Consider the following 15,805-nt stretch of genomic DNA (forward strand, 5'->3'; position numbering starts at 1 on the left):
AATTTCAAGGTCAGCTCTTTACACCATTGTGAGTGAGAGACTTCAGTACCGCAAACTGTGTGTGAGATGGGTTCCAAAGATGCTGTCTAACCATCACAAAACAATGAGAATGGAAGCCTCCCTAACGTTTCTCCAGCGCTACCACAATGAAGGAGAAGATTTTTTGAACAAAACTGTCACAGGGGACGAGACATGGATACATTTCGAAACTGAAGAAACAAAAGAACAATCCAAACAGTGGGTGCATTCTCATTCTCCCAGTAAACCAAAGAAGTTCAAGCGAACTTTCTCCAACAGAAAGTGCATGGCCACTGTGTTCTAGGACCGGAATGGAGTTCGCTTGGTGGAATTCATGGAACGTGGCACAACCATCACTGCAGCCTCATACTGCATGACTGCATGAGAAAGTTAGTTCCAGAAAAAAATCATGGTGGGAGATTCAGCTTGGAAAAATTAAAAATTCTGACAAAATCTTATATTATTGGAATACAATAAATGTAATAAATATATAATCATCAAACTAAAAATTAATTCAATGTACTAATAGCAATTAAATGTTTTAATCACTATTTCCTTATAATGATATTTACATTAATAATTTATAATTTTTTGTATATTAATTAATAAGTAAATTTCCCTCTTTTTTTATAAATTCCATTTTATACATCATCAGAAAGCCTTAGGAAGTAAGTCTTAGTCTTAGGAAGATAAGTCCTAAGAAGAATTAAAAAAGGACACTAGTATTCAAATGCAATATACAAAAATTTTGTTTTAATATATTTAACTTTACTTGGCACCATTATTCAAAGGCAAACAACAATGATATTACCTATTAACCTAATAGGATGGTTGAATGATCATATGTTGAAACATTAGAGTATTTTTAACACAAATGTAATTGAAAATTAAAAATTTATATTAAAAAACTAATAATGATAATGAAATCAAAATAGAATAATTTTTTGTTTTAATAACATTAGTAAAAGAATGGTAAATCATTATGGGAAACCGCCAAACTTCACTCAAATGCGATCAACATAAAAAACATCAAAATGACACTGACAGTTTTTTTTTATTAATTATAGTGCAATAGTAACAAAGAGTACACTCCTAAAGAGCGAACAATTTTAAAATAACGTCACCAAAAAGTTCTTTCTCATCTTGTGATTCTCATTCTTGTGATCATTCATATGAAAATCACCATACTGGAAAACCCATCATGCCACTGCCTCCCATCTGTTTTTCACAGTCAGTCCAGAGATTTTTAATTAAATATGCAATTCCTCAGCTTTTCCATGCACCTTAATCTCTGATATGATTTGTTTTATTATCTTAGCTGAAAATGCCAGTTAAATGGTTACAATTTCACAATCTCAGAATAGGAAAAAATTATGGTAAAAACAAATGGATGAATACCATTCTGAAATAATATTTCTGGATATTTTTTAAACAGTGGGAGGAGTACTGGAAATGTATTGAGAATTAAGAATCAGCCTTTTAATTATTTTTTCTTAAAAAATAAAAAATTTCTAAAATATCCAAAATTTTAAAATTTTTTGGCATTAAACATCTTTATATTTCATCATGTATAGTAGCAGCTTGTATATTAATAATAAAATATTTCTTAAATTTTAATAAAACTTTCATTCCAAGAAAAGGAATTTTCAAAATGTTTTTGAACCTACTCAAAGGCAATTAAATGCGAGGTTGTCTCTTCGTTAAACTGGAAAACTAATAAAACAAAAAATAGCTATGTAAAAAATTACAATGACCATAGAAAAAAAAGGTTAGCCATGAATCATGCAGTATAATAATTTGCGTACAATAAAAAAATTATTTGTAATGAATCACAGATGAAGTTACATGATGTCCAAGCAGACACTGTATAATAAATTGATTTTTAGACACTTAAGGAGCATGTATGAAAATCATTTAGTTAACTACTAGTTGCCACAATAATTATCATAACTTAATAATCAGAATATAATCTTAATTAAATCACAATGAAAAAAGTGCTTCATACTAAACTAATAATAGAAATTTAGTGACAGTCCATGGTTAATTTTTTTTTTGGGGTAAATATCTTTACAGATTAATGTAACATAAATAAATAAATAAAAACCAAAAATATATTTTAACAATAGATTTCTTGCTATAACACTTATCAAAAAAAAATTTAATTTTCAGATCCTACTCTTTCTACTTTACACATTCAAAGAAAACAACTAATTTAAAACAGAAAAATTAAAGATCTGTTCATTTTTGTAATAGTTTTTTTTTAACAAATTTACAAAATAATTACAAATAATTTATTTAAAAGTCTTAATAAAAATTTAATTCAAAACTGCAGAGGAGCTGCCTCTTTGCTTACTTGCAAAAAACAGAATTATAACCATAAATAACACATGATATTTAAAATAATATTTATTTTGTAGTATATAATTTATCAGCTCCATAAAGCTGATACGAGGGTAACCTTTTGTAGAAGTTGAGCCACAGTTATCCCTTCCTATGCTCTCACACTCTATCTTTCTCTCATTTATTACAACCCCCTTCTACTAATACTTTCAACCACCTAAATTATATAATTTTCTTCCTTTGAAGATACCAAGTTATAAACAGCTGAATTAATTTATTCAATATTCTCATTTTATTAAATTTTATTTTTAATATTGTTGAACTATAAACTACGACTTTGAAAAATAATTTCACTGTATAAAAAATAAATCTAAATCCTTTGGAACACATTCGATATATACAAGTATATTATATTTTTATTATAATTTATTATACTTTCATTATACACAGGTAATGAATGTGTTTGTATTAAAATATAAAATGATTAAACTGCTTTTCTTTTTGTTAATTTAATTTTATTTATCAAAAATCTAACCTATTAAGTTAATTTCTTAATTACTTTATTTTAATTTAGTAAATCTGTTCGATTTGCAATTTGTATCTGGAATAATCAACCTCAGGAAGATTTTAAAATTTAATTTTATCAAATTTCATGAAAAAAGAAGAAATCTACTCGCATATATACTTTAATTTTTTATTATTATTTACTTAATTGTAATAATGACAGTAGGTCAAAAACTTGCCTAATTATAAATCACATAAACAATTAAATAATATGTATATATACATACAAAGGCAATAATTATTATACATTTTCTAATAAATAAACATATATATTTACTTTTTGAAATAATATATATATATTTATTTATAATATGATATAAAGTACTTGTTCAATATAAAATAATATAATATAATTTAAGTAATGTTACAACAAATTGAAAATAACTTATCAAGGGTAATAAGATATCAGTCCTGATTTTTTTCCTTTAATTTTGGGCCCATCAATTACCTGAACCACCTATATTTGGCCTTTAGTCTCACACTTCGGTATAGATAATTTAATGCACAGAGTTGGATTTTTAGTAATCCACTGTGGAGGTAAATTTGCTTGTATAAATTATATAACATACTAATAATTTTAAAGAAAACATGAAAAGAATCAAGTGGTTATTTAATTCAGAAGACAGGGATATAGAAATGCATAGTATAGGTATTGAATAAATCGAATCATGAAACTTACATTCTGGAGTAAATGTTTGTAGTGTGAATAGATGGAGCACTATTACATATGTGACTGTGATGCAAGATCTAAAATAGAGTTTATAATTGTAGTACACCAAGAGTATAATTGATATACTGTTATTCTGATGAAATGCTAAAGAAAAATATTCAATGAAGAGGAAAAGCAAAAAAATCTTGCTGGTATGTAAAGAGCTACCTTTGGAATTACAGTATAGAGAGATACTCGTACAATAAAACCAGAAACAAAACTTTCTCTTTTTCTAAAATACAATAGAAACAAGAAGCAAAGTAAAGAATATGTAAAGATGGTAGTAATTTGTTACTTTTTAGTTTATATTAGTCCTGATTCAGAAAAGAAAATGACTGATACACGATAGGATTCCTGTAACAGTTGGTCATTTTTTCATCTACTACTGCTTTCTTAATTTTTTATAATTAAAATTATAAATGTTAAATCATTTTTTTAACATATTAAAACCACTTATTTCGTGAGTTAAAGTTCTTTGCAAGTTAGAGAATCAATTCTGCCAAAATAAACAAAATTCATTTATTTTCAGACTTATGAAATATAAGAAAAATATGTGTTAAAAATCCAAATACAAATATAATAATACACTTGGTAACAAAATGTCAGAGAGAAGTGGGAAGGATTCAATAAACATCTAAATTATTCCACTGATGAGGATGGTTTTCAACAAATTTCTATACTTATGTCTTCTGTTAGTCACTACATTAATTTTTGCTTTCTTCCATCTTGATAGCATGCACCATCTTCTATTTTATCTACATCTCCTTTCTTCAACCATTTCCTCCACAGCAATCATCGACTGGCATTCCTTTCTTGACCAGTACCTTCCTGATTCTCCTTTTCTTTCTTACAACTTTAAGAATTTAGTTTTGTTTGCAGTCTCTTTCTAGACTAAAATCTAATTTTAGTATCTTCTCATTACTCAATGATTGAATCTATTTGATTGAATTACTCAATGAATTCTATCTGTCTGATAGAATCTTTTTTCAATCTTACACAAGAGCCTCAAATTAAACTTCTACTGTCTGCTTTCTTGTTCTTTCTTATTGTCCAATTATCTCATGTGATGCCACTACCATCATGTAGCAAGCACTTTACCGACCAATTCTTGATCTTTTCAACAGTCTCAATTCTTCATTCAGATTGTCACATGACAATCTATTGTTTTCATTAAATTCTTTATTAGCTATTCTATCAGTGCTGAACAAAAATTTCACTTCCTATCTGCAAAGCATAATCTTTTTCTATGTAGCTTTCTAGGTACTTAAATTTGACTGGCATTTAGAATGAACCTCAGGAATGAGATTTTTGAGAGGAAAAACAAAGCAGAGGAAAAAGACAAGGAAATGATAAAGGGAAAAGACAGAAGATGTTTGGTTGTGAAATAAACAATGCTGGGGAATGATTTACTGGTTAAACGATCAACAATGAAGTTATTTTAACAGAACTAAATGCAATCAGATTAAGTAAAACATTAAATCTAACAATAATTACAAAATTCATTGTAACATGTATCAGGCACAAAAATAGAATTTTTGCATATAAAAGATATGAATGAAATGAAGAAATATTATTAACTTCATGCATAAAAATAGGTCTTCATTTAGAGATATATACAAAGAAGATTGTTTAATAACAAATTTAAATATAGGTTTCTTTCTTGACAGACATGACTACAGTAATATGAGTACTAAATAATATGAAGTAAATGTTGGACAACAGTGGAAAGTACAAAAACGTTAAAATATATCACAAATTTAGAATATTACATTTCAAAATACATAAAAAGTTGAAAAAATTGTATAATTAATTTACAGAATATACTTCTAACTCCATTAATAATCAAAACAATTTTACAAAAAATAAATTAAAAAAAAAAATCGTGATGTACAAAGTTCATAGCATTATAATGTACAAGTTCATAGCAAAGAAAGTAAGCAAAGAATTAACTCCAATGCAGTTTGATTACTGAAATTGTAAGTTATTTTAACAGAATTATATGCAATCAGATTAAGTAAGATAGCATCCTCATAACAATTAGAAAATTCAGTAACATGTATCAGGCAGTTAAACAAGAATTGCATTAAATTTAAAGCTGATACTTAAATTTTTGTTAATCATTTCACATTAAATAACCCCTTAAATACACATTTGAAGAAAAGATATTAGTTGTGTAAAAGAAAAGAATTAAGTTTAAAAAGAAGAAAAGTAAAGTCATTAAAATTTATGCCTCCATGAACCCATCACCTGAGTAAATAAAAATCTACAGCAGAGAAGTGTATATTAATTATAAAGTTATGTTAGTGGATTTTTCTCTCGACATACTTGCCCGTCCGACCATCTGCACGGCACGAACTCCTTTCCTGAAGGTCGCCACTGAGGGGCGCCAGACATACACACAAATGAGGTTAGTTCGGCCATTACAAACCTACCAAACCTAACCTAATACATATTAAAACTTAAAATTCTTAGTATTAATTTAACTTAAATAATTAACAATGGTAAAAATAAATGCAACAAAACATACAAATGTTTTCCTAGAGAAAGCATTCATTAAAGAATCATCTGATATTAAAAGTAATTACTTACACTGCCATACTAATATGGCAAAAATAAACACAAACATAATCAAATAATTAACTAAAACTTGAAGCAGTTCAAAACAATAAAACAAATTAATAACTGCTTTGATAAAATCCTGTTTTTATACATTTAATAAGACAGAAGTACTTTTTATTAAATTTCAAGTGCAAATTATGTGAAGTAGAGTAAAACTGCCATTTATAGTAATAATACTGCTTTCTTACAAATTTCATAGTGTTTGTAGAATTTAACAATAAATTTACTATCATAAAATTTAATTAGACCAATTTTCCATCCTAAATCACCAATATAACCTATACCTGCAGTATGCCCGCATGCATGTTCACTCACACATAATTCATTTGAACACACACACACACACACACATATAATGAGGCACACATAAAACATTAATATCTCATAGATTACAAATGATACTTTAATTTTTAAAAAAATTATTTTTTAATGAAAAATATAAACTTAATAGTGTATGATACCAAGCAACACATACACTATTGCTACTTCTTAAAATATTCTGCGTTTAGAATTTTACAACTCATCCCTCTTATCAATGATTTGGCATTGTATCTAGTCATTTAATTCTTAACAATTGTTTATTAATTATTATTAGAAATTGTGATATCATATATTGATCTATCATTTGCAATTTTGATCTGTATTCTGATTTTTTTTAAACTTTTCAATTTAAATAATGTTTGTACCTTATATACATTATAGAATTAATGTTAGTTACACTGTTGTATATTAAGGAAACAGTGAATTTCTCTAGTAAAGTGATACAGAAATTGAGAGAAGGGAATATGATTTCTTTAAAAGTAACTCCAATGCTGATTCAGATGAATAAATCTTTTTTTGTTCGTCAGCATCACTAAGGATCACGTTTGCATAATAGTTGTAACTTCTATTTTCCCAATATTTTTTCATTCTGATGTTTTTCTTCCTCAGTTCACTTTCTTCCTATACTCTTCTTCTCTGGTAACTTAGATTCTTTGATTAATTCTCTAAATTGATCTCTATTTAAACAGGTTCTTTGAGGACTTAAAATTCTAAGATAGTTTTCTACTTTTTTAAACCAGCTAGTTTTAGTAGTTCTATTGTCATAAATATTTGTTTTGTTAATCTATTTTCGTTCTTTCTGAATAAATGCCCATAAAATTGTAATCTTCTTCTCTGGATGGTGTCTTTTTTTCTGTATTTTTATAAATTTCTGTTTCACTTTTTAGTTTATAAATTCTGTCCTAGTAATTGGGTCCATACATGTTTCTTGATTTTCTTTCTACTTTATAAAGGTTTTTATCTGAAAAATTTTGCAAACATTAAGTGCCATATAATGCCTCTGGAAGAATAACTGTTTTGTAATATTGGAGTTTAGCATTATGTGATGAATAAATTTGTAATATGAAAAAATCTTTTTTCAAATGGAGAAAGGTTTAATCTGCAATTAACAAGTGTATTTGCCAACAAAATCTAAGTATAAAATAAGGTAATCAATCATATTCTTCTTTCCTAAAGACAATAAAGAAATAATCCAGAATTTACTTTTTGACAAGGATTTAATGATGAAGATATTAGATATAAACTTATTAATGCAAATAAAAAGGTTACTAGGACAAGTTCCATAATGACTACTTTGTAATACATTCATAAATATTATGTTTTATTAATGTATACTGTTTAATACTGTCTCTACAATGGTAAAGTAAGTGTACCAGTAGTTAGTTTACTTTTTTACAGTGTTCATAATTTACCATAATATCATAGACATAAAATCGTTTAATGATAATCAATATGTAACACATTCTGACTATACAAGTAACAAATTACATTCTCACTACTAGATGCTTAAACGGACTCCTCAAAAAAGAACAAAAAACTAAAAAAAATTTAAAAAACTAAAAGTTAAAAATCAAAAATTTCAGGAAGTAAAAAAATAGCTTAGGAACCTTTGATATTCTTGAAAAACTAATTATGAAAAATAATGCTAGAAGAAAATAAAGAAACATGTTGATGGTAAAAGTACATCTTTCTAGTTTATAATTTATAAAATTTTATGGTCTTTTTTATAAACTCAAACACATTACTCATACATACACTTTTAATGAGGAGAATGTACATTCATAAACTTGAATTTGAACTACAATGATAAAATTTACTGATAAAATACAACTCTGGTATATTGCTTACAAAAAAAAATAATAATAAAATAAAATACTGAAGGTAAAACTCTGCCTTCACCCAGTCACTCACTACATGACAGGACTCATGCGAATATTTTCAATAAAAGCTAATTAATTAAATGAAAAATCAGCTACAAGTAAATAAAAAGTAAAGCAATCTGCTGATTACAGAAATAATCATTTCCACAGATAACAGATAAATTTTGACCTTTTTATCAACAAGCTTCATCTTACCCACAAAACACAACTTCTCAATCATCATACAATCTTACAAAGTAAATTTCTGTCGTTAGCATGATAATAAACATCAAACCTGTACATAATCTTATTTAAAGCATCGTCTTTAAACCAACATTATCTTAATAAAGAATGCTCTTTTCCATTACAAGTAATGAATGGAAAACTTTTACCATAATTTACCACAATACTCTAATATTTTGAGAGATATTACTAAAATTCATAACATAAGTTAATAAAATATAAAATGAAGCGATAAGCTGATAACCACAATAATAAATTACTTTTAAAGTAAGCCATTTCTACTGAATAAATAATACTGCAGTAGTTACTCGAGCTTTTATTTTTTTCCTATAGATGAGAAATAAAAAATTCAAAAGGGTATTTATTCATTAAGCACAAACATAAGCAACCTGCAGCCCACATGTAATTTTGGTATCTATATCAAAATGCTCCGTACACACAAGATATTATATGATCTGTATGATAAAACCACATTTGTAACCATATAATAATTTTTTTCTACTTTGTTTGTTCATAATAATTTCCATAAGCTAAACAATATAGCACTTTAAAAGAGGGAAAAAATCTAAATTTGATAATCTCAAACCAGAACATGGTAAGCTAAACAATATAGCAGTTTACAAAAGGGCAAAAATGTAAATTTGATTATCTGACCCATAGAATATGGATCTAGTTAATTGGAAACTGCTCCTCAACAAGAAATTCTTGTAAGCAGTCACTATTACTAATATCAAATATTTGTTATACAATTTTTTCTGAAAAAGAAATTTTATAACTAATTCATGAATTAAATATTTTTTATAACTGACAACAGCAAAGCAAAAAATTATGTTTGACCATACACAGTATAACATATTATAACCTAGTATCTTATACTGCATGTCAACCTTTACATAACTGATGCCTAAATGTTCTTATATCTACAGACATATTCTTCGCTAAATATTATTAATCCATGACATGAGTATGCTGCATTGTGAAATAGAAAAATGGTAAAAAAGTAATTGCAGTAATGAAATCAGTTACACCATTTACATCAAGTGATCAAAGTTGATGTATAATAATACCAGGTTATTATTAACTTGGCATAGTAAATCTTTCAGAAATCAGCTGATGTGCTGAAAAATGTAATAAAATGAAACTACCAAATTTAAATAATCATAGTAACAAACAAAAAAGAAACCAATCAACAATTTATTAATTCACAATTTTCTATCTCAATGCTAAATCTTTTCTTGAATGCTTATTACTAAACCCAGTATTGAATTTATAAAAAAGTATCTCAAACATACCTTTTTAGATAAGCAGTAAATAACTAGTAAGTTACAGTATCGTAGACTACTTTTAGTGATTATATGGAATATACAAATTGTGAAAAGTTAAAATGAAGTGAATTAACAATTTTCCATTAATTTCAATGTTAATGAAATGTTACAGCTGATGAATATTATTATTAAAATATTCTATTGCAGATGGTAAGAGTTCACTGTTAAATCTAGGCAATTTTTGTATTTACTAGTTCTACTTTATCTAACATTTTAATTAATCAAAGTTTATGTATATTACATAAATTTATAATCTAATATTACAGAAAATATAGAAATAAAGGAATTTAGATTACTGATGAACAAAAGAGAGGGATTTACTGAATCCCAGTCAGGCATGGCATTTTCACATGCTACAAAATTGTCATTCATCTCATCCTCTGAAGCAATACCTACTGGTGGTCCTGAAGGTTACAAAAAAAATAATAATTATTTTTACTTGTCTAGTTTTTAAATAGATTTAGAAGTACACCCAACAGTAGCAAGTACTATTATTAAATGTTTCTTTTATACCTCACTATAATGCACTGTTTTGTGTTAATATACTTTAAATGTCCCAAAATGATACTCCCACAAATGACGCAAAAACAACAAAGGTTAGTAATAATTTTTGTTGTTAAAAATATATCAAACATGTTTTTCAGTAATAGTAATCATAAAAGAATGTAGTCTGCCATTTTATTCTAATTATATATACAGTACAGAGCCAAAATAAAGAAACCATACATTTACCAAAATTGAATAATGTTTAGCAAACTGTATAAAAATTAGACCTACAAATCTGGATTAAAATTAATAAATTGCACGACAACATATGTAATAACATAATATAATCACAAGACTTTATTCATATAAGTAAAACAAAAGATGAGAATGACCTAATAATAATATATAAATCATGAGTTTAAGTAACTTAGATGTAAAAAAAGAATTGTCTAATTATCTCTAACATGTTTTATATTAAGCTATTTCTCTGAGCTGACTCAAAGTTGAAAGTGCAAAAAGTAAAAAAAAGATAATTTTAAAATCAAGTAAGTTTACTGGCCTTAACATGACCAACCCAAAACTGAAGTGTCAATCAAGATTTTTAATACCTTTAAAGAACACTCCTAATTGTTTTTTAATGATGTTAGTGAACTCAATCATTCACACTGATAAACTAAAATCAAAAGGTTAGTCAGTGATGTCAACAAATAGAAGTATTGTTATTTGTATTATCACTGAATAAAGTTTTTAAAAGTGTTAGATTAATTTAAAAATTTTATTCTGCATGGCATATTCATAATTTAGGTCAATATGTAAAAACAACCACACAAAACAGAAAAAAGAACACATTATTAGCTGTCGGTGTATCATGCATACAACCAAATTCAGTCAGGTATTCATTGTACTTTCTTCTGAATTAATATTTCCATTTAACTTTCAGAGAATAAAAAATGATACACATCCTTAAGAATTCCTGAATATGTGTCGGTCATATTTTACAAAACAAAATAATCTATCCGAAACGTTTATATTCTTTCATGAATGGCATTCATTGATAATAAAGAATTAAAATAAAAATTATCATTTCTATTCTATCTTAATTTTTTAATGAAAAACTTTTAAAAAATTGTTTTATACGTTCATGTAATAATAATAATAATAAAATATTTTGTTTTACTACATTCTATGAAAACTGTTTAATGTTCTTCACAAAAGAACCACAATCCTTATCTTGAAATTATAAAATTCAAGTCATAACCGGTTCTTTTAAATAACAAAAATGTAATTCAGAATTATACTTAAAAAAAGAACAAAAATTATACAGTTGTAGATAATTTGAAGGAACAACCAATATGATAATTTTTAGATCTTAAAACTGATCAAAATCTCTTGAAATCATCAACCACAATTTTAAAAAATCCACAGATTAAAAGAAAATGTATAATTACTTTATGTGTAGTGTAATTCATGGCACCTATACTATTCTGTTTCAAAATTGTTTTATCAAAGAAGTTTGATTTAGTCATCCATATACACAATTGCAGGAAGACAAGAACATTATTAAATAAACAAATAACCTGAGAATAATAACAAAAAAGAATCTGAAATTACATCCATTAAAGTAAAAAATAAAGGGTAAAACACATTCCAAATATTTTGTATCAAGTTTTTTGATGATAAGTTTGTAATAAAATCTTTCATCTGCATAACTGGGAAAAATTATCAAGTAAGTTTAAAAACTTATGAAAACTGTAAAAAGAAAAGACATATGTAAATTCATTTACATATGTGATGAAAGATTTCCATGAACACAATCATAAAAAATAATTTAAAAGTAATCACCGAGACATCACAAGATGAAAGAACACGCAACTAGACTTGACTGCAGAATGAGATTTTTAAAAATTCATTATAAATGTATCATAAAATTATAGAAAAATTTCAATAGAATTATATGTAGTAAATATCTAACATAAGATTAAAAGTTTAACTTACAATTGCATTCTCCAGATGAAACTTATTTGTACAACTAATTGAATAATTTCTACAATTACTGAAGTGAATAGGGATGATCATGACAGAAATTAAAATATGAAGAAATACTTGTTAATTTTATGACTGTAAGAATTGAACATATTTTTATTTTTAATAACATGTAAAAGTGTCATTTTCAATTAAACTAGATCAAAAGTTTGATAAGCATGTACTTAAAGCAACACTGGCAAATAAAATATACATTTCAAAGACAAAATTTACTCAGAACAAAAAATAGCAACAAGTATAAACCCACATAAAATAACATCGCATAAAGAAACGTAACTTACAAAAGAATTTGCCTAAAATGTACATAATATTTTAGAATGAAGTTAAAAAATAGTAATAATGATCCAAGAAATGAATGATTGAAAGAGAATAAGATATATGTTACAGAAATAGTACCTAGTCATAAGTAAACCTTGAATAAACTTTCACATATTAAAAGTTTCAGAAAGTGTATGAGGAAGAATAACTATAATTACTAAAATGAAAAAGCCATTTTCAACATTTTATTGACAATAATATCTTCATTAAAAGGCATCACTAGCTCTCTAAGAATAATGTATTGCCTGAAAAGGCTAACTCTTTACTTTTTTTTTAATCAGAAAAAATGTACGGAACTTTCTCAAAAATAATAACAACTGGATAAATCAACATTAACAATAATGTGACTTAACGTATTTTTGTCTAACTATTTCATCTGCTATAATCCATTTTTTATTAACAGTTATTAGTTATGTTTAAAAAAAATTAGCTAATTTATGAAGCACCCGAAACATACTGTATAAAAAAATTAAGTAACTTTCTTAAAACTCTGAATTCAAATAATAATAACATAAAATTTCAATTTTCATTAAATTTTAATATTTCTGTGACCTTTTTATTGTATTAAAAGATGAAATAATGTGATTCAAAGTAAATTGAATCTATAGTATTAAAACAATTTGAAAACATATTGTTTTAAAAAAATAATATAATTATTTTACATTTAATTACGGGAAATAATTTTGTAGTATTTCCAAATTATCTCTATTATTTTAATGTCCTATTTGAAATTATTGTTAATTTAATAAAATAAAGTATACTAATAATTACTATCATAACATTAAGTTACCGTAGAAGGAATTACACGAAATCTAAGAACATTTTCAACATATATATTATCAGAAAATTAAAAAAAATCACATCATTTAAAACAATCAGTAGTTTAAAGTGACAGCACTGTTACTTCCAATAAAATGAGTAAATTCATAAATATAACATTTTTTTTAACACCGATGTTAAAAGTCATAAATAATTTAAAGAAAAATTTAAAAAATGTGGTGATTCTTCTACATTGGTTCAATGGTGTAAATATTGTTTAGTACAAAATCTATGTGTAATAGTGTAGCATAGTTAAAATTTTAACCTAATATAAATTATTTAAAGCCAAAAAATATAAGAATAAAACTGTAGAATCATGTTTCAAAATATAACAAGTGCAGGTGATATGACAAATAAACTTACAAAGAGAAAGTAACAAATCTTTGACTATTGAATGAAAGATTCCTATTGAATGAAATTCCTGATGCAATTGACTAACTTAAGTAAAAAATTAATGTCTACTATAAAAAGAAAAACAAAAAACCATAAAAATGAAGTATTTAAAAAATTAAAAAATAATTTTCATCAATAAAGCTATATGGTTTTGGAAAATTTATAAAATTCTAATCTGCCACTTTATGGATAATAATAGTTTTATAATATGAGATTTATATCAGACTTAAAAATGGTTTTAAGATGTACATCAGATATTCTACTGTTAAAATAGTTCATCATGTATTACAGGTTATGAAAGATTAGATTTAACCTGAAAATAATGCAATTTAATGTAGAATTAATTTCTACTTTTATCTGATTAATAAAAATAAATTTTCTATAATTGAAAAAGAATTAAATTCATTATAAAAAATAATGTCAGTCAGAAATGATTTATTACAATAGATTAAAGTAATAGAAATTACCTTTTGTAGCCTCCACTTCTATTTTTATTTTATTATTGATTTTGCAGCTTAGCATTTATCTTATTCTATCTTCAATCAATTAATCGCACTCATTACAATAAACACTACAAAACTCAATTTACATCCAAAAGACACATAAATATGTTAAAATATACTAACATATCAATAAAACTGTTTGTTCATTGCTGTGCCAGGTGTGTTGCTCATTGTGTTTCCATTAGTACATTAAAAAAATAACAGCGTAACTAACTGCATCACAGCAGCAGATTACGTTAATTTATAAAGATTAATTACAAATTTTATCAATTACTGTTTTTTTTACATTTTTGTGTCTGTTAAACACTTTCATGGAGATATTTTCTTTTCAGAACCAAATTTTTTTAATGTAATAAATTAATTAAAAAATAATTAAATTCTAAAACAATAACATAAAAGTAATGGTAAAAATCTACCAATACAATTTTAAAATTAATGTTTTTAATTAATTTACTACAGAAAAAATTCCATTCTGAAGGAGACAAAATAGAAAAACCAGTTAGTATAAAATTTGTAATTAATTTTAATAAATTAGTATAATTTAACCCATTTATTTTATTATATGCAGTTTAATGTACGATATAATTTTTTGAATATTTTATTATAACATAGCTTCTTATAAGGCAATATAAGGTAATACCAGTAAAAACCGAAGGAAAATATTCTTACTTTATATTGAAGAATGTATTTTTAAAGATATCTCCAATATCAGTTTTAAAAATACTAAAAATTATTTAACTCAATATTATGAACTAAAATTTTATATACTACAGGTACTTTGTTGAACATTTACATATTAACAAATACAAGTAAATTTTAGACAAAGTAATACTATTTTACATTTAAAATTTCTATTTTGTAATACTGATTCATAATTTTTTTCAAACTTAATATTTTTTGTGAAAGAACTTATATCAGAGGTAATTTCAATACATAATCTTCAATGAGGAAATAATAAAGTTATTATTAAGGTAATAATATTTCCTTAGATTCTGTTTTCTAGGTAAATTATCTAATAATATAATATAATAATGTATGTAAATATTATATTATATCTTAGAAATCATTGCTACATAGTTTTTACGCTCAGTATGTCAGTAAAATCATGTGCATTCATGTTTCTGAAGAATTCTTTTGACTACAATTTAAATAATAGCATGTGTTTATGTTAGAAAATTTTAATAAATCTATTTAAGTAGTTTTTAAAAGTGAGTAAAATTTTTCAGGGTTTAATATAAATAAATG

At 25.3% G+C, this 15,805-nt stretch overlaps 1 protein-coding gene across 1 annotated transcript in view; it reads right to left on the bottom strand.

The window, feature by feature from the left end:
* The window catches only part of slo (calcium-activated potassium channel slo), a 537,563-nt gene that overhangs the window by 127,956 nt on the left and 393,802 nt on the right, over nt 1-15,805 (bottom strand). The window contains exon 15 of the mRNA XM_075360629.1: nt 5,957-6,007. Coding sequence (XP_075216744.1) covers nt 5,957-6,007 — 51 coding nt within the window. The remainder of the gene's footprint in view (nt 1-5,956; nt 6,008-15,805) is intronic.

This window comes from Lycorma delicatula, chromosome 3, assembly GCF_047948215.1.
Source record: "Lycorma delicatula isolate Av1 chromosome 3, ASM4794821v1, whole genome shotgun sequence".
Classification (NCBI taxonomy): domain Eukaryota; kingdom Metazoa; phylum Arthropoda; class Insecta; order Hemiptera; family Fulgoridae; genus Lycorma; species Lycorma delicatula.